At 54.8% G+C, this 18125-nt stretch overlaps 5 protein-coding genes across 5 annotated transcripts; 3 read left to right on the top strand and 2 right to left on the bottom strand.

Annotated features, from left to right (window-relative positions):
- Positions 1–129: 129 nt before the first annotated feature.
- N656DRAFT_801751 (acid protease) lies at positions 130–1740 on the top strand (the record flags this gene model as incomplete). The annotated part of the gene is made up of 3 exons (XM_064818160.1): positions 130–1050; positions 1127–1274; positions 1427–1740. The coding sequence occupies 3 exons, from the start codon at positions 130–132 to the stop codon at positions 1738–1740; spliced, it is 1383 nt and encodes a 460-aa protein (XP_064666175.1).
- Positions 1741–7736: 5996 nt separating this feature from the next.
- Positions 7737–9673, top strand: N656DRAFT_832267 (uncharacterized protein; the record flags this gene model as incomplete). Its single annotated transcript, XM_064818656.1, has 2 exons — positions 7737–7859; positions 7992–9673. The coding sequence occupies 2 exons, from the start codon at positions 7737–7739 to the stop codon at positions 9408–9410; spliced, it is 1542 nt and encodes a 513-aa protein (XP_064666174.1). The 3' UTR covers positions 9411–9673.
- A 1938-nt stretch (positions 9674–11611) lies between these two features.
- N656DRAFT_425522 (uncharacterized protein) lies at positions 11612–11933 on the bottom strand. Its single transcript, XM_064809613.1, has one exon. The coding sequence runs from the start codon at positions 11837–11839 to the stop codon at positions 11669–11671; it is 171 nt and encodes a 56-aa protein (XP_064666173.1). The 5' UTR covers positions 11840–11933; the 3' UTR covers positions 11612–11668.
- Positions 11934–13627: 1694 nt separating this feature from the next.
- Positions 13628–15787, bottom strand: N656DRAFT_848549 (cytochrome P450; the record flags this gene model as incomplete). The annotated part of the gene is made up of 4 exons (XM_064819304.1): positions 13628–14450; positions 14530–15136; positions 15203–15378; positions 15471–15787. 4 exons carry the CDS (start codon positions 15785–15787, stop codon positions 13628–13630), a joined length of 1923 nt encoding a protein of 640 aa, XP_064666172.1.
- Positions 15788–16673: 886 nt separating this feature from the next.
- Positions 16674–18043, top strand: N656DRAFT_832266 (Aristolochene synthase in complex with 12,13 Difluorofarnesyl diphosphate). Its single transcript, XM_064818655.1, has 3 exons — positions 16674–17175; positions 17237–17510; positions 17590–18043. Exons 1-3 carry the CDS (start codon positions 16848–16850, stop codon positions 18002–18004), a joined length of 1017 nt encoding a protein of 338 aa, XP_064666171.1. The 5' UTR covers positions 16674–16847; the 3' UTR covers positions 18005–18043.
- The last annotated feature ends 82 nt before the right edge of the window (positions 18044–18125 follow it).

The following is an 18125-nucleotide window of genomic DNA, read 5'->3' as shown; positions in this document are numbered from 1 at the left end:
GACTCAGTCTCAGCCTGGTTACTACCTACTAGGACACCTGTATCTGCGACCCGTCCACCGTCAAGTCAAGAGCCGACAGACATCCTTTACATCCCATATCAGCCCACTCCGCTAACTGTCAAGTTCAACATGGCACCCGTCACCACGCTCTACGATCTTCTCTACGGCGCCCTCGCCGCGATCTCAGGGGTAGCCGCCTTCCCTTCTCCACCCAACTTGAGGATATTGGAGCATGCTCCCCCAGGGATTCGCTACGAGATACCGAAATCAACCCGCCGCTGGATGTCAGTCAAAAACACGGCTCCAAAAATCAGCCAGCATACCCAACAGTTGCGCGCAATCCAAGGCCCAATCACCACCAGTCCTGGGAGCTTGCCCAACGGCCGGTCCGCAGCAGCCGTCCTGGGCGCTAACCAGCGACATGCCGGAGGCTCCGGATACCAGAACATCACCACCGCTTCCGCCTACGGCACGCAGTACGCGATCGAGGCTCTCTGGGATGGCCAACCTCTGTCAATGCTGCTCGACACCGGGTGTGCCGACACGTGGGCAGTCCAAAGAAGCTTTAGCTGCGTCGGCAAGGATCTGGAGTTTGTCAAACCCCAGACCGCTTGCGCCTTTGGTGGCGGGTACTACCCCGAAACCTTTGGGTACGGGCCGCACGACCCCAAAATGTTGATGCTCATCAAGTACGGCGACGGGGAGGTCGTGAGTGGCGCCATGGGCTTCTCCGACATCACGATTGGAAATGTCACGGCCAAGAGGCAGCTCGTGGGCCTGGCTAGTACCACGCACTGGTTTGGGAATAACCAGACGAGTGGAGTGGTGGGCTTGGCGTTCCCGGCGCTTACGCACGGGTATAGCAATGAGACTGGAGGCAGGGTGCAGTACTCTCCTGTGTTCACGACCATGGTCAGCCAGGGGGGGATCGAGCCTGTGTTTAGCATTGCTATTGACCGTAATACGTCCACGGGGGTGCTTGCCCTTGGTGGGATTCCGCTGGTTGAGGGGATGGATTATGGCGAGGTTGCGAGTTTGGATATGATCATTGTGGGTTTGGATTTCTTCGACTCTTGACTGATATCCCGCGGGAGGGTAAGTACTGACAACGCAAACAACGTGACAGACACGGGTGAACTCCATCCCGGAAACGGCCAGCGAGTACTCCTTCTACACCGTCATCCCGGATGGCTGGTACTACGACCAGACCATGAACACCAAGAAGTACCCATACATTGTCGACAGCGGCACAACGCTCTGCTACCTTCCCCCAAGTAAGCATTCCCTTCTCGGCCGCTATCTTTAATCACCCACCTCCCAGTTGAGGACACCACACTGCGCCCACTCCATTACCCCCATCACCCCAAATTCACCACCATCAGGCCCCGCCACGGCAAAAGAGATATTAACTAACCTATGCCCGCAGCCCTCGCAGAGAGTATAAACTCCGCCTTCCACCCCCCCGCCCTCTACAACCCACAGTACAACGCCTACTTCACCTCCTGCGACGCCATCCCGCCACGCGTCGCTGTTGTGCTGGACGGGATCAGGTTCTGGATCAACCCGGTCGACCTGGTCTACCGGAACCTGGCAGACCCGGAAACGGGCTTGTGCATGACGGCGATTGCTGACGGCGGCGTCGAGGGGCCGTATATCCTGGGTGATGTGTTTATGCAGAACGCGCTGGTGGTTTTTGATGTTGGTGCCGGGGTTATGAAGTTCGTTTCGAGGGAGTATTAGTACTAAGTAAGTAGCATGACTGGGGCTGAGGGTTGGTGGTGCCCGACTGCATGTGGGTGAGTTCAGGCCAGGCCACGGCATATGATGCGGTTGTTGCTGGGAGGTGGCTGGAAGGGTGCGAGCGGTGTATTCGGTGTTTGGTCACGGGAGGTCCTGATGGACATGGAATAGCCTGTTGTCGGTCGAGGATGGGTGGAGGTATGGTCGTGCGGACGTGAGGTGCCCTACTTCATGTTGGAGTCGGTACTTAGGTGACCTACTAGAGAATCGAGCGTGCGGTGAGTTTGAATCGTTCTTGTTTCCCAACCATCTCCTTCCACTGTTTCCAGTCATAGAATTATTCTGAGCTGCCCTGCAATCCCTTTGCTCTTGTCAGATTGTTGCACCGGATGCATGGCATCTACCCTGGCACTCTGTCTCTCATGGATCTCGGTCGGTAGAGGTATGTGGTCTAGCGTTCTCGGTGAGGAGTCCGGTTCGTAGGCCGGCGAGTCCCTTTCTGGCAGGTAGGTCGTTATCAATGGTTATAGGCCTCGGCGAACGGAAGCCGGGAGAGAGAATGTCGAGGGAGCCCTTTCAGGGGTTGCTGTCGGTATCGCCCATTCTGGGAAGAGAACCCTGCCCAATCTCTCTTGATGTATTTGGCCCCTTGAATTACTCTATCTTGCTCAACATCTGACAGTGTGAATCGTCCCTAGCGCTCTGGCGTAAGCAACACAAGTCCCGGCCATGGTGTTGAGCTTCGTACTTTGAGCGTGCACCTCACACAGCACAGCGTGAAACAGCTTGACGGACCTCCCTCTTCCGGGGCTTCATGCTTTATATACTATGATGCTCTGTACGAGACCCAGTCTGCCAATACGGGCTTTATGGACTTTGGAACCCCGAAATCCGAAAACCGTTAGTTATACGCGGATGTCCACTAGCATCGTGTCTCGGCCGCCGAGCACCGGGACTCGAACCGAGTTTGAACCACCTGACGACATGAGACCCGCAACAATGCCTGTACCGCCATGCCGTGTCAGTAGTAGTGTACAGTACCTGATCTACGGGCAGTACATGAATAGCACAACATGAAGGCGCCCCGTCCGTGTCTCGAACATGTACCCGTACCCGTACCCCACATCACCGGCACTTGAGACATATGAAGGATGTGTGTAATGCCGTGAAACGCGGAACGGGCCTTGCCTCGCCGTGCTTCCTGTTTCTGCTCCTCCCGGACGGCAGTTGTACCCGCAACTTACCAGATACCTACTAGAATATGAAGAAATGCAGTGGACGTTGCTCGAAGGGGCCGTACCGTAGTCCTGCAGCTGCAAATGCCCTTTACCCAGACACCACGCACCTGACGGGATGTCACTACATATAGATGGGAACTCAATTTGAAACACCGGAACCTTCCCCTCGACCCCGGCTGAGTCTCGGCACCGGGGAAAGGGTTGTAGTTCGTATCTAGGTATTTAGTATCTACGGCGTATATAGAGTATATGTCGAGTCCACTCCCGCCGGCTTCCATAACGTGGTGGCCGTGACATTTGCTTGTTTCCTACTGCGGGCGTGTGTGTGGGCGTACCTGTTGACGGCTGGGGGATGATCATGATGGGCACAGTCGGGTTTGAAATCCATGATTGCAACTGTAAGGTACCTTATTCTTGACTGTTCCGCCCCCGGGGCTTTTAATCTTTGATATGGGCTTCGCAATTGCTTGTTAATGACAAGAAGATGGGGCTTGCGGCGCCTAGCAATGAATTGGCTGGATGACAATCTAGAGAGTAACGAGGATCATGGATTCGACCGTCGATTAAGTTCTCGCAACTACTAGTATTGCACAAAGATCTCAATGTACATGATCATGTGCCGGTTCCTGGTCTCAAGCTTATGGAGATCAGGCCCGGGGTATTCATGTTGTGTAGATGGTTTCGTTCAGCAGCTTCATGGTTATACTAGGTCTCTCCTTAGGTGTTACAATACATCTAGATGTACCTAGTCGCTTGTCAGGAGGTAGATTCTTAGATACCCACACGTCTTGTTCTGGGATTCTCTAGACGCCAGGATGCTGTAGCCCTGAACCGTCAACATAGGTGCCTCACTGCATTCCGAAGTTCACGGTGCATCAGGCTTTGACAGTTCTATAGGTTCCGACCTCACTGATATTCGTGCTGTCGGGTCCTTCAGGCTTTACCGCATAAACTCAAAGCAAGGCACTGGTCTGGTGACTCGTATTAGGCATCATAGAAGCCCCAAACACTGTGGGTTGCCGTCCTATCTTAATAAGGCCGGCCAGGCATCGCATTCTTTCTACAACCAAAGTTTAGTCGCACAAGGGACAGCCATCCGTCCAAACTAACTGGAAGCAGGTAGCCTTACAACAGCCACGCTCCCAGGCCCGGAACCCGGGTCTTCGGTAGAATCACCAGCATCTGTGGCCCCAATTCCCAATTCCATCGGAATGTAATGGCAAGTTTGAGGTTGCCTAGGTAGTTCACATTGCGATTTAGGGAGGTGAAACAGAGTACGCAATCATTGATAACTGCACATCGGACTCGGACTATGCCCTCGGCTGCATGTAAGTCGTCAGCACGGCAAGGAAGTGCGATTTGCCGAGCCAAACTCTGGGTACTACCTCGAATCCCGACTACCTTAGATAGTATGAGGCTTCTCCATGCTGGGCTTACTACGTTTGTCACTTCGTTGTTAGTCTGATGACCATGGATATCCACATGACAGCCCAGCCGTCAACAGAGAGTGTAAGCCGAAGCCCGGTTCAATATGTATCATCTCGTATGTGCTCCGTATCATGAGTGATAATGTACAGCATGCCCGCAGAAGATAGTATCATATCAATCTTTAGGCAGATGACCTACAGGGTTCATCTAAGGGTCGAAGCTAAGTTAGTACCCAGGTAATCGCTACTAATCAGCCGCCTCCGATCCAAGTCCCTGTCCCTTGCTGCATTCACCTCGAGTATCATTGATCGGAATTCGGAAGGAAGCGGTCAGTCATGGAAGCTCTCGAAAACCGATCGCGGCAGGTAGCACAATCAGCCCATACCTTACCTAGGTAGACAACAACATGAACCACAAAGCCTTCCATCGTATCGTAAGTATTGGCCCGAGGCGGAGTCAGATTGCTTGTTGCTAGACCATGATGCCAGATCCCGCCAATAAATGGTTCGTTTATGTCGTGGCTCAAAGTATCGTGCTACGGTGCTACCTTACCTTCGAGCTCCATACCTCAGCTACTTTATTTTGTTGTACAATATAACTCCACTTGGTGTCGAAAGTGAATGCAACAGTCTTTGACGGTGTCAAGTTTCACCTCGTACTCGCAAAACGAGCCAATACAGGCGACCAGATCAGATCAACGCCAGTCCAGTCCCCCGGGCCAACTCACAAGTCCAACCTCACCCAAGTGACTGGGAGCGGTTCTCGGTTTGTAGTTGTATGCCTGCTTATGCTTGGCCCAGTTGACTCAAGGCCAGCTAAGAAAGCTTGGAAGCTTGGCGTACATGTATGTCTTGGGTAGGTAATTGATTTCGCCTTTCCTGACGTTCCATTCATCCCTTGAGCTCATTCCCCCTCGCGACGTTATGGTTTGAATGGTAGAGATGCGATTCGGGCCGCCTGGCAAATAACTTGAACTCGCATTACACCGCTTTTGGTTCGCCGAGAGAAGGGCTGAAGGAGTAGGTAGCCTGTAGGTAAGGACAACGCAACGGCGGTCAAGCCCGCCCATCGGAAAATGTAACGCCATGGCTGTACGGCATATTCTGGGCAGAACACTGGCATAGGGACACATAGACAGAGCTGTCGGGTGGCGGAGCATTTGGTGCCGCTGACCATCCACTTACCTACAGTTGCAGTCTGGTATGTAAAATGTTCAAAAAGGTTATGCAGGCACATGACTGCTACCAGACGAGAGTAGAGATATCTAATCGTTTGGTCATCAGTTAGTTTATTGCTTGCAGTATTCTGCGTAGGCAGTCTGTAGATACTACATGTATGTGCATCCTCACAGCAGGTACTAGACGGTGAGAGAGTAAGCACTTCACATACCGGTATTCATGTATCACGATCTGCGGAGCAATTAGCACCTCAAGAATCCCGCTTAACACACCGGCTTCGTTGACTGAGCAGTGAGCAATTGCAGTGAGCAAGTTGTTGCTAGTTTGCTACTAGCCAAGCTACTCGCCAAAGATTTGAGCCATATCGCGCACTTATCCAATCACCCATAACAGAGATAGTACGAAACCAGTCTGGTGCGTTTCACGGCCTCGAGGCCGGGCCTTCTGTTGATGCAGTGATGACCCGAACAGCAATCCCAAGACTCACCGGTGACAGCTGGAGGACCGGGCCAGTAGCAGACCCAGTTGAGAATCAACTCCCTGGGATAGGATGCACCCTGAATCGAGGCTAAGATACAGTTGGACGCCCTGTGCTTAGCCAGGAAGTTAGCCTCCTCCAGAATCCAGTCCTGACTAACGGAAATTACCGCTAGCAGCACCGTTACAACTCACGAGATGGCTTTGGTCAGGTTCAGCCCACGGGCTGAGATGCCCTGGATCGGGGCGGTTAAACTAAGGTATGGCGTTTCTTGTTCGTTTAGTGGAGGGAGCCAACTTCCAGGTTCCTCTAACAGGCTTAGCCAAGCGCCATTTCTACACACCCGTGGACGCTACGGTTAACCTCCGTGCACAATCGGCGCTATCTCTTGCTGGGCCCTGAACGCCACAAAAGGCCAATTTTATCCTCTTCTCCGCTCTGATGTTTCATTGGCCTTCAATATATGTGCTTGCACCTGTGGAAATGGGACCGTCCCAAGCTCCCCCAATGCATGCCTAGGTAAGCACGTCTTCTCGGCACAGGACTGGTGGCTGGTGGTGACTCGAGCTAGGCCGGGGGACAAATACCTAGTGAGGAGAACCACCGCCTAGGGGCATGCTAGTAGGCTGCCAGTACAGTTTGCCGTTGGCCCGTCCCCTGAGACCTGGAGTGGAATTCGAGGCAGAGTGTATGTGTCCCGTACAGGAGCACACGGCCCGTCCTCACGCAGTATTTGGCCTTCGAGCCGCGCAGGTGCAGGGCATTTGTGAGCCACCTGCGAACCCCGCTCTTGCAGTTGAGCATCGTCTCTTGGCGCTGATGCAAGTACGTGTACGGCAACCTTTTGTCTGCTGTGATTGTATCGACCAGGAACCGGGGCCCTGGACGAAGGAGGTGTCAGTTACTGGCGCAAGGGGGGAGGTCCCTTAGCGGTATTCCAGAACCCGAATGGAAACTGGCAATCACCAATCAACCACACTACATGTGGGGGGCCTGTGAGGGGGGCTTGGGTGGGGGATGGCAAGGAGGGGAAACAGCACGGAGAGCCATGGGATGGATGAAGAGGACATGAGGAAAAGATGACACGAGAATGCTTGCCACCTTATCCTTCCAGAAGGAGACCGACCAAACCAATCTTGCGCTGTCGGGGAGAGCGGGAGCCTGCCATTCGCACCAAGACCCTGTCCCTTGACTCCCCAGACGCTTGCTGAACGAGGGGTCGTGGGCGGTACACGCATCGAGTGGAGCCAGGGCAAGCTCGAGATTGGTACGAACGATATTGCGACAGAGAAGCATAATAATCTCTTGCTGACCGAAAATGGCGAAGGAAGTTCCGGTCTGACAGCAAAGGGCGGATGCCCAGTCCGTGTAGTCCGCCAAGCGGATCTGAGTTAGGGGTATGTATGTATGTACCCGTACCTGGAGCTCCGCCGCGATAGTCTATAGCGGTTTAAGGCTTGCAGTTGTGCCTTAATCCAGCAGCGCCTCAACGGCTTGGCGTCTGCGGGTCCGCCGGGATGAGGTACTGTACGCCTTTCTGGAGGGCGGCGATCTGAGCAGGGGAGGTCTCAAGCTGCCATTGCCTCCCATATAAGCATCGTGCCAGGACATGTGGATGTGTTCCCTTTTCCAAGACATGCTCGGTCAAAAGTAGCTGTCACAATACCATCCAAGATGTTGGGCACCTGGAGGTTAGACACCAAAAATGAAAACTCAATGTTTATGCGGCAGGCCATCGACCCGGTAACAGCAAGGCCTGTCGTGCAGCAAGCCTGCAACAGCTGTCGAGCAAAGAAGGTCAGTCATGGCTTCAACCGCCATAGCCCCTGGCCTCTCCTCCAGTTGCCCGTCGCTTTTCCGCATCATGCTGTCTATCATTGCCTCCTCAAAGGGGCCCTTTGACGCTCTCTTGGACTAACATGCGAAAAGCTCCGGTGTACGGGCGAGAAGACGGGTTGCAGCCGATGCAAAACATTATCAAGGCCATGTGTATATGCCCAACCAGCCGGGAAAGGTTCAGGGCGGAAAAAGAACAAGACGGATGGAAAGGAGTCGAAAAACAGCTCAGGGGCCGGCCGAGACCGGGAGACTTTGAAGCGGAGGCCGCAATCACCGACGGCAACATCCAAGGGGGAGCCGCAGTCAGCATCAGGCCTCACAGCTGAGCCCCTGGCCGAGACGTCGGGCGGCGATCCTTCTGCCGTCTCCGGGCATCCGATGGACTTCACCATGGACCTCGGGGATCCGACTCAGGACCTTGGAGTTGGCGCCTCTCTTGCCTCGTTTGACCTAGGCGACGGCTTTGGAAAGATACGCACGGGCGGGTCCCCGTCCAGCATCGAGCAGTGGCTCATCAGCTCGCCGCCCGAGCTGGATGTGGTAACAGACCTGGATATGGACATCAACCTGTGGACGAACAGCGGCGTCGACCCAGCCGCCTTCTCCGTCATTACCTCCCCGTCAATGATGACCCCTCCTCTGTCAACACTTGGCCTGTCCACCTCAGCCGCAAAGGACAGCATGCGGTCGTCACCAACCGACGACAACAGCCCGGCCTCTCGGAGCAGTGCACCCACGCCCAAGGGCGACGGGATATTGCTGACCAACGGCAAAGCAACAACACCACCCAACAAGTTCGGTGGCGGTTTACTAAACAGCAACAGCTCACCAACCACTTCACTGCAGGACCACCCGTGCCAGTGCCTGCAGCGGGTCGTGTTCCTAATCGACGAGCTCGAGACGGTGCAGGACACGGCGGCGGCGCAGCTGGACGCGGGGCTGGCGTCGCACCGCGAGGCGCTCCGCTACGGCGAGGCCATGATGCTCTGCGGGCACTGCACGTCGCGGCCCGAGAACATGACCATCCTCACCTTTTTGACGGATCGTCTGGCCGGCCTCTGCGAGCGCATCGTCAACGGCTACTTTGACCTGCTGCCGAGCCCGGGGACGGCTGGTGCGGCGCCGACCGGCAGGCGGCCCAACAACAGTCTCTCGGCAGACACCACCGGTGGTTGTGGTACAAGCGCTGGTGGTGGTGGTGGTGGTGGTGGTGCTGGCGGTAACGGTGGCTGCGGCGCTGGCGAGGGCGGTGAGCGACAGGGGAGCGGCAGCGGGCGGTGGGGGGTCTTCTTCGGGGATTACGAGGTGGACTCGGCTAACGAGTGGGAGCTATTGGTGAGGAATCTGATCGTGCTGCAGTTGAAGGCGCTGAGTGGGTTGATGGGACGCGTCAAGGAGGTTTCGGGTCTAATGCAGTGCGACACGCCCTGGCGCAAGGCTGTGGGGACCGAGAAGCGGATTGCTATGCTGCTTGACCGACTGAATGCCATGGCCGCCTGGGACGTCTGACGGGGGCTCTGAACAGAGCGCGCGGCACGGCAATGTCCAGGTGTGAGGTGTGGGGCTGCTGGCGAAGGGTGGAAGAATTGGAATGGAAGGGCTGGATGGAGCCTCCAGGATGGACGGACGGGAACAGCCCAGGGAATACCACGCCAGCGCGTTGAGTTGGTGCATACGTTGCACTGAAGCGGAGGATTTGCGCACGCGGGAGGGCTGTTACTGTATGTACTGGTATGCGTTCTGTGCCGCGCAACAGCGTCGCCGACTTTGGGTGTTATTGCACTAGACCGGCATCCGAATCGTGTAGAAATTCCAGGTTGTTGTTTCTCGAGCACATATTACACTACCTTAGATGCTAGATTCTGGATAGATCAAAGATGGGTGGATTGGCGCGACCAACAGTGCATTCCAATCCGGGGCCAATGGCTGCTTGACTTGGCCATCCCAACCTGACCTTGGGCCCCTCCTTCCGCGTCCTGCCAACAGACACGAAGCTCGGCGGGGTACTATTGCCCTGAATGCAGGCAGTCGCCCCTGACTCAGCAGGGGCCACCCAGTGAATGATGGGCGCCCCGCGCAGATCAGTTCAAACGGTCGCATCGAACCTCGAACTCTCCTTCCCCACCCAGCCCTACGCATATTCCCTACTCTCAGTTGTGTTACGAAAAAGTGCCCCAATGCAAGACGACTGATGAGGGTGTCGTGGCTCCCAAAGTACACCTGGTGATACACCGGAGCAGCCGGACAGGATCCAAAACAAGCAGCCAGCCCTGTGTTGAAGATGAGAGCATTTGCGCCGATTGGAACGTTTTACGGCCTCAACCGTCAACAACCATCTAGATTGGTTACCAAGCTAGAGTTGTGCGTCCTAACCGGTACTCGGGGTAGCACAGAACTGCAGCCTTCGGATTCCAGATTGGAACTTCAGTTGCCTACGAGTTCGATTCGAGCTTTCTGTATGCGGCTGCTGGGGGAGCTTATCCGAACCGCGTGAACGGTGAAGCCCTTCCACTGGCCCACTACAGGGCACACACCCTTGGATCTGCCGACCACTGCTAATCGAATCTACGCTAGGTACAGACTGACAATCTATTCTAAGGATAATACACATGTTAGAGGAGACTCTCTGCACACGTTTACCGTGATGTGTCATACATACAGGCTGCCATCGATAGGCAATTGAAGATTTCAAGGCGTCACATCGCGTTCTACGCTAGCAGCTGCGGCGATGTCCCCGGCCGGCTTTTCGGTGGCTGCAGCGCTTCCCGGGATTCCTTTCCGCCTTTGTTTACCCAAGAGTCCTCAAGATAACGTTAAGCAGGGGTTGGCACACCACAGGTTTCTTGGCCTGAATCGGGGTAAGCGTCGATCCAACTCCGACGCCCGTCAGATCTTAAATCGCGTACCATTCTTCCGAAATCCGGGGCGACATACCCCTCCAGAGTTTTAGCTCCCAGCCTCGCCCCGTCATCCGGCAGAGGCTGCCGTGAGAAAATCAGCCCGAACACCGCTGCCGAGATGCCGGCTTGGTCCGAAGACTGCAGCAAGATATGGTCAACGGCGTCTCGGCGTTTGGCCAGCTTACTGTGTCCCAACAAACCCATCTGATATCCTAGGCATTATTCGGTTCACTACGACCATCCTCGCTGTTCATCTCGATCAATTGCCATCATCCGCGGCGATTGTTGCGCGATAATAAGATTCCAACGTCAGCTCCCTTACTGCACTGACTGAAACCATGCCCAGAGATTCGATTACTGCAAGGAGCTTGGTGAAGCTGACTGCGGCCGCCACAATCACCAACTGCTTTCGAACCCTGGTTTCAAAGAGATCCTGTGGCGCTTCCGCTTTGGAAGCCATCGATGGGTCCCGGCCCTAGTGGGATTCGAGCTAGATCAGTATCTCAACGGGTCGCGATCCAAATCCCCGCTGAGGAGATACGCCCGCATCCGACGATCATCTCTCGCGGAATCTCGCAGATGATGCATGGCGCTTGTCTAGTGTACCGGGAGAAGGTCTCTGCACTAGTGTACCGCACTTCAGATCAACCCTCGACTGATTTGTCTCAGGAATCCATTTGCAGTAATCACCGCATTTCTAAGCAGCCAGCACATCCTGAACGGTCAGTGGTCCTGTACCACTCGACTAGCTAGAATCCTGATGTGCATCGGGAACAAGACTGGCGCCCTAGCCTTCACGATGAGCATCCAGTCCTCACAGAGAGAGCCTTTGGCACGTTGAGGAAGGTTGGCCCACGAGCGCCGGCGTTAAGGCATCGCCTCAGGTTTAGTAAAGTTCCTGAAAAGGCCAAAAGAACGCTCACCTACCTTACCTGACAGGTTTGTCAAGATTGCCAACAACTCCTCCGGGGACTCGGCCGGAAACCTCCGCAGGTGTACCGTCAAAGGTTCATCCTGGTTTTTCGCTTGAATACGCATCTAACTAGTATGTCTGCTAGCCAGGAATTGTTACCGAAGGCCGCCACAACAAGGGGCTACAGCTACGGTGCTGCAGGTCTAACTTGTTGAGGAGTGAGTCCCAATAACAACCCACACTTTCACCACGGTTCGTGAGACATATCCGCCAGTCCCTCGAAACAAAGCTCTTTGGTGATGGGTTGATTGATTATCTCAACGGTTCTAGTGGCTTTACTTGGCATCCCCGCGTTAGGCATAGGAATGGAACCATTCTAGTACCAGCCAGCCGAGGCAAGTAGGTACTAGCAGTATTCGCAGTAGTATTTACATTTGGTAGTTCCATGTCAAGAACAGGGGCCACTACCATTTGCACCCACCCGGGCCGGACCTCAAGAGTGACCATGGATGCCCTTACATTGGTAAAAAGCTGTGCGTGGGGGACGCTATCTAATTTTGACATTAGTACTAGTACTATCTACCAGGGAGAGTAAGCCTATGTTAGCATACTATCGTTCGGCAGCTTTTGAAGGTACTGCTTTCAACTCCCTTTGTTAGTTGTCAGACTATCTGTATACTCCCTGAGCACATATCTCAGTTTGTACCTAGGTATTTTGGCATGTGAACTAATATGATGGAAAATGGCAAGGGAAAAAGACCCAATAATATTCCTTTGAAGAATACTTACCTTACCAGGTAGGTGATTCGATAGGCAATTGTATCCTGGATTCATGCATGTAAGTTCTTAACCTCTACCAGTAGTACCAGCCCCCTTTCCCCCTTCCCACCAGTGACCACCCTGACTGCTTGACAGTTTCTCGTGAGATGCCCAGTTGAAATACCAGTGAACCAGTGATGCCCATATGCAATAAGCATCCTTCAAGTTCTCACGCGTTGGTTACTACTAGGAGGCCCGAAGCATCTGTATCACTTCACCTGGATGCTGTAGCTCTTGCACATACTCTACATGTATGTAAGGAGTCACTGCGAATACCTGAACGTACTGCAACTCTGCGAGGATAGATGCAACTTCAATCCCCCTTTCCGCGTCTGTAGGTAAGGTAGCTTCTGTCAATGGGATATAGCATACTACTGAATGTGACTTGACGATTAAGGTTGAATTCAGGCTGAGACGCCGCGTAGCATTCCGACAGCTAGCGAACGGTTCCCTACCTACCTACCCATCCAGGTACCTCCTAATACACCATTGTTCGGACCCTGACTCCTCGGCCGTGTTGGTGGTGCTTATACCAGACTCGTACAGGACTGGAGGCTTGGAGGCGGCAAGAAACCGAAAGCCGAAGACCGATTCTGGAGTAGGATTTGAGATTGGGCTGGCTGCAGATAGACAATTGGATATGTTGTCATTAATGGTGTTTTACAAGACACTTCTCGTAACACTCACACCAGTACTCCTAGCTACCTACCTAGCTGCTTCTACATGTTATATCCCATGGCAATGGAGCCGGATGGAATCCAACTCACCATTTACTTTGTGTTAAAACCGTCTTTCTGGTTATCTAGACGGATGGAAGATCTACTTTCTGTTGTGAAGAAAGGGGTAGTGCCGCAAGTGGATGAGTTGACCTCATGCAAGCTAGCATCCTGCATGCCAGTCAGGCCCTCGGGGCTTGACGTTGACCACGCCTTTGCCATGAAAATCTACTCAAAACCAGTGGAAGAACGGGAGCCTCCCTGAACCCATCCAGCTACCTACTTACACGCCTATACTACCACCTAGCCCTTACAGCCTGAGATGTATAAGGAGCGCCTCCAAGACCAACAGCACCTCATCATCATGATCATCATCAATCAGTCCCTCCCATCCGAGAAGAAAGCATTCCTCTTCCTCGACCCACTCCCACCCCTCGGCCTCTGCTCCACTTTAACACCACCACTCAGCTTCCCGTTCATGTTACCAACAGCGCCCAATTTCCTCCGAATCCTCACCGGCACCGGCTCCCCCGGCGGCTGCGCACCGAGCCCAAAAAACCGATCATCCATCCTCGGCACGCCATTCAACACCTGCATATCAAAATACGCCGCGAAAACCGCCACACTCCCCATCATCTCCTGCTTGGCCAGATGCCGGCCGGGACACATCAGACTCCCCCCACCATACGGCATCCAACCCCCCTCAAGACCCTCAGTTGAAAACTTGACCTTCTTTCCATGTCCCGAGGGATCGGAGTCAAGGTCTGGAACTAGAAAGCGCTCAGCCCAGAATTGAGTTAGCGGTCGCCGCCCGTGATCGGTGCGTTCGGGACCCCAGACGCCTTCGTGGAAGGAGGCGACCGGGGTGGGGACGGTTACGAGACCGCCTTTTTTCAGGGTGAAGGGGCCGAGTTTGTAGTCGCCTAGGGTGGGGGAGCGGTTGTGGAAGAGGGCGACGCGCATGCGGAGGACTTCGGCGTAGACGGATTGGAGGAGGGGGTTGGAGGTTACGGTGGCGATGTCGAATTGGAGGGGCAGTTGGGGTTCTTCATTGGAAGAAGGGGAGGAGAGGGAGAGGGAGGAAGAGGGAGGGGTGATGATGCTTTTTGCGAGTTCTTCTTGCACGCGCACGAGGAGGGAGGGGTCGTTGTAGATCTCGATCAGGTTCCAGAAGGCCATTGGGAGGGCGTTGGCGCTGGCGCTGTGGGGACGGGGGTTGTGGTAAGTAAGGTAACCGGACGTAAATAAGGGATAGAGGGGAGGTGGTAAAGGGGACTTACGCAGTGAACAGAGCCAGGTCCTCGCTGGCAAGGGCATCATCATCCATAGCCCCCGTGTCAACGCCCCAGGCATACCGAACCTTCAACCATGAACTGCCCCAGTAATCATCCCAATAAGGATCATTAGGCCCGTTAAGCCGGTAATCCGAGTGCTCCTTGGCATGAGCATGCCAGCGCTTGATGGCATCCAGAATCCTCTCGCGGGCGCCGTAGGCCTTGGGCGCGATGAAGCGCGGGTAGAACTTGGAAATGGTCGGCCACTCGTCCAAGTAGGTCCAGAAGTCGTCGACAAAGCCCGGGTTCAGGCTGACCAGGTAAGGCCCGCAGATGGCGCTGATGGCGGCTGCGAAGAGTTTTCGCGTCCACCATTTGTAGAAGTCTGGCAGCGTCACCCATTCGCCTGAGTCGACTGGGTCTGAGGGGTCGACTTTGGCGAGTTCCTCGGACAGGTTCTTCATGACCCGCTCGCCGATCAGTTTTAGACTCTCGCCCTGCATGAAGCGGGATGCGGTTCTGTGTTGGTGGTACCACACGCGCAGGTTGGGGGGCACGTTGGTGCCGGGCAAGGGGACGGAGCCGATGCCGCTGTTGTCGTTTTTGTAGATGTCTGCGGATAGCTGTTAGCAGGCTCATCCAATACATGGAAGTCCTGGGTTTCATGAGGCAGACTTACGGATGGCATTCTTCTTGGTGCCAAACATCTGACTCATGACAAGAACCGCAAAGGCTTTGTTGGTGCAGCTCCGCGTCGCCTTCAACAGAGGGGCGAACGTCTCGGGCTGCAGCATCAAGTAGGCCTTTGCCGGCCCGAGCTTGATGGTGACTGGCGTCGAGTCGCCATATTTGGCCCTGGATCGCATCATCACGACTGTCAGTACAGACTTATTCCAGTTGACACAGAATATATCAAAATACCAGGTATGGTTAAGGTATGCACTTACACGATACCCTCCACCAGCCCCCGTCTCGCCGTCAGAAACCCGAACCAGTCGCCCAGATACGGAATCCAGTACGGCTTGATGGGCGGTTCGCGCCCGTCTTTGCTGCTGCGCAGTGCAATGACCGACTGCAGCGACGTGATGATGTAGGTGGACAGCAAGAGCAGCGCAATCGACATGGGCAGGCTGAGCTTCCAGTTCTGGACGACGGCGTCGGCCGTGGCCAGCACAATCTTGCCGCTGCCCCCTACGGGGACATGGGTGATGTTGTGCATGGCCAGCTTGGCCAGTGCCTCGAGTCTCTGCAGGCCAGAGTCCATGGCTGTGGACTGAGGTGGTCTGGACAGCAGCTTGCAAGGAGGAGCTATGTATTTTGCAAATTAAACCAAGTAATAATAGTCGTTCGGCGGCGAAGGAAGCCGTTTCGCTTCTTGTACCCCAGGAGGGGGCTTTTTGGGCGGGATTTGATTCAGGCAAGTCCCAAGTCCTAAACCGTTCGTTCAATCACTGCCTGTGTATGTGCCGAAGCCCCATTGAGCCATTCAACCTCAGGCAGGCAAGTAAGCGGCGGGCCGGTGTTAGTGTGCGAGACAGCTGAGTGGTGGCCCAGGGAAGGGTAACATCGTGTCAGGTCTGCAGATAAACCACTGCCCCAAGAACTGAACCGCCGAGCCGCGCTCCAGTAAGCGGCCGATGCTTGAAGCAATGGGGCCGGGCCTGCACGGACCGGCATCCTGCCCTCGGAGATCACACTGAATACCCGGTATGGCAGTGGCCGATGCTGCTACCTTACAGTACTTCCCCGTCTGGAATGAGCCCCAAACTGCCCCGAACTCCGTTCGGCCCCGGGAGTAGCACAGCTCATTCGTGCATGAACGGTTCAGGCTCGTTCGCTCTACTCGGGACTCGCTTCCATGAGCGGTACATCCCGACTCGCTCTGCTTACTCCCAGGAACTGCACTGCTGGAGAGTAACCGCCGTGATCAGTTTCCCGGGCGGGTCTCTCGTAGCCGCAGGGATGCATCGTTCATTGCCAACTGACTGTATTGTACCCACCTGGTATCTGGCCGAGATAATGCGCACTGCTTGTGGCGGGACCGTCTGAGTGAGCCTGCCTGCCAAGGCATGTCAACAAAGAGACATGGCCGCCGCCCTGTGCTGTTGACTGATCTCAAGACGGATTTATCTAAAGGGTCTCTCGAGAAACGAAAATCAGGCCACATTAACCCTCCCCTTGGCTCTCGTTCAGTTCCAGTCCACCGGGCCGATGCTCCATCTTGATCCCTTCTTTCTCTAATCTCCCATCCACCCACCCCTTTCCAGTTCTCGTCCAGTCCATCCAGCCTTCACACTTCGTCTTCAACAACAACAAACAACACAATGGCCATCTTCGAGTACCTCCCCTCAGCCCTCTACGGCGTCCTCAACCGCATCAGCAACACCACACAAGGCAACCAGCACACTCTGCAAACCAAGCAGGACGTGCCCAAATCGCACATCTCACCGCTCTGCCACCCCCGTGTGGAACTGGTAACCCAGGAAGTAGACGGCTACTTCCTCGAGCACTGGCCGTTTCCCAACGAGAAGGCCCGCAAGAAGTTTGTCAACGCGGGGTTTTCTCGTGTTACGTGCCTGTACTTCCCCAAGGCGCTGGATGATCGGATACACTTTGCTTGTCGGTTGTTGACGGTGCTTTTTTTGATTGATGGTGAGCCCCTCCCTACCCAACATAATATGGAAAGAATGCTGACTGGATTTGTGTGGGGAAGATTTGCTCGAGTACATGTCCCTCGAAGAAGGCGAGGCGTACAACGCGCGCCTGATGCCCCTGATGCGCGGCGAGCGGCTGCCCGACCGGAGCATCCCCGTTGAGTACATCACGTACGACCTGTGGGAGAGCATGCGCGCGCACGACCGGGAGATGGCCGAAGATATTGTCGAGCCGGTGATTGTGTTTATGAAGGCTCAGACGGATAGTACCCGTATGAAGCCGTTGGGGCTGGGCGAGTATCTGGAGTACAGGGAGAGGGATGTTGGCAAGGCGTACGTTCATCCCCTTCACCTCCCCCCCCCCCAACCCTCCCAAAACATTCAGCGCTAGTAATCTAACATAACGGGATAGACTTTTGGGTGCGCTAATGCGCTTCTCCATGGGCCTGCGCATCTCCCCCTCGGAACTGGAAACCGCCCGCCCGGCCGACATGACGTGCTCCAAGCATTTGTCGGTCATCAACGACATCTGGAGCTACGACAAGGAACTGTTGACTTCTCAAACGGCGCATGAAGAGGGTGGTGCGCTGTGCAACATTGTGGCCATCCTGGCCAAGGAGGCGGAGCTGTCCGTTCCCGCGGCGAAGCGGGTGCTGTACGGTATGTGCCGTGAGTGGGAGGTTCGCTACCGCGAGGTGTCGGAGGAGGTCCTTGCGCGTTGTAATACGCCGGCCATGAGGGCGTATCTGCAGGGCTTGGAGTTCCAGATGAGTGGGAATGAGCTGTGGAGTAGGACTACGTTGCGCTATTTGGCGCCTTCGGAGTAGATTTCAGGTAGAGATGGGTGATGGCGGTTTTTGTTGGCGATTGAGCGGAGTGTTCTTGTCATTCCGCGGTTTTTTGCTTCTTATTTCTCATTGCGGTCAGGGTTGGTGGGCTGATTTTTTT

The sequence above is a fragment of the Canariomyces notabilis genome (assembly GCF_033297395.1).
Source record: "Canariomyces notabilis strain CBS 508.74 unplaced genomic scaffold N656scaffold_31, whole genome shotgun sequence".
In the NCBI taxonomy this organism is placed as follows: Eukaryota; Fungi; Ascomycota; class Sordariomycetes; order Sordariales; family Chaetomiaceae; genus Canariomyces; species Canariomyces notabilis.
This window is presented reverse-complemented; position numbering and strand designations above follow the sequence as displayed.

What these genes read in the sequence shown, in the direction of transcription:
- N656DRAFT_425522 (XM_064809613.1), bottom strand. Translation starts at nt 11,839, where the DNA reads ATGCGTATTCAAGCGAAAAACCAGGATGAACCTTTGACGGTACACCTG.
- N656DRAFT_832266 (XM_064818655.1), top strand. Translation starts at nt 16,848, where the DNA reads ATGGCCATCTTCGAGTACCTCCCCTCAGCCCTCTACGGCGTCCTCAAC. An exon ending in GGTGCTTTTTTTGATTGATG is followed by an intron (nt 17,176 to 17,236) that starts GTGAGCCCCTCC and finishes TGTGTGGGGAAG; the next exon opens with ATTTGCTCGAGTACATGTCC. An exon ending in GAGAGGGATGTTGGCAAGGC is followed by an intron (nt 17,511 to 17,589) that starts GTACGTTCATCC and finishes ATAACGGGATAG; the next exon opens with ACTTTTGGGTGCGCTAATGC.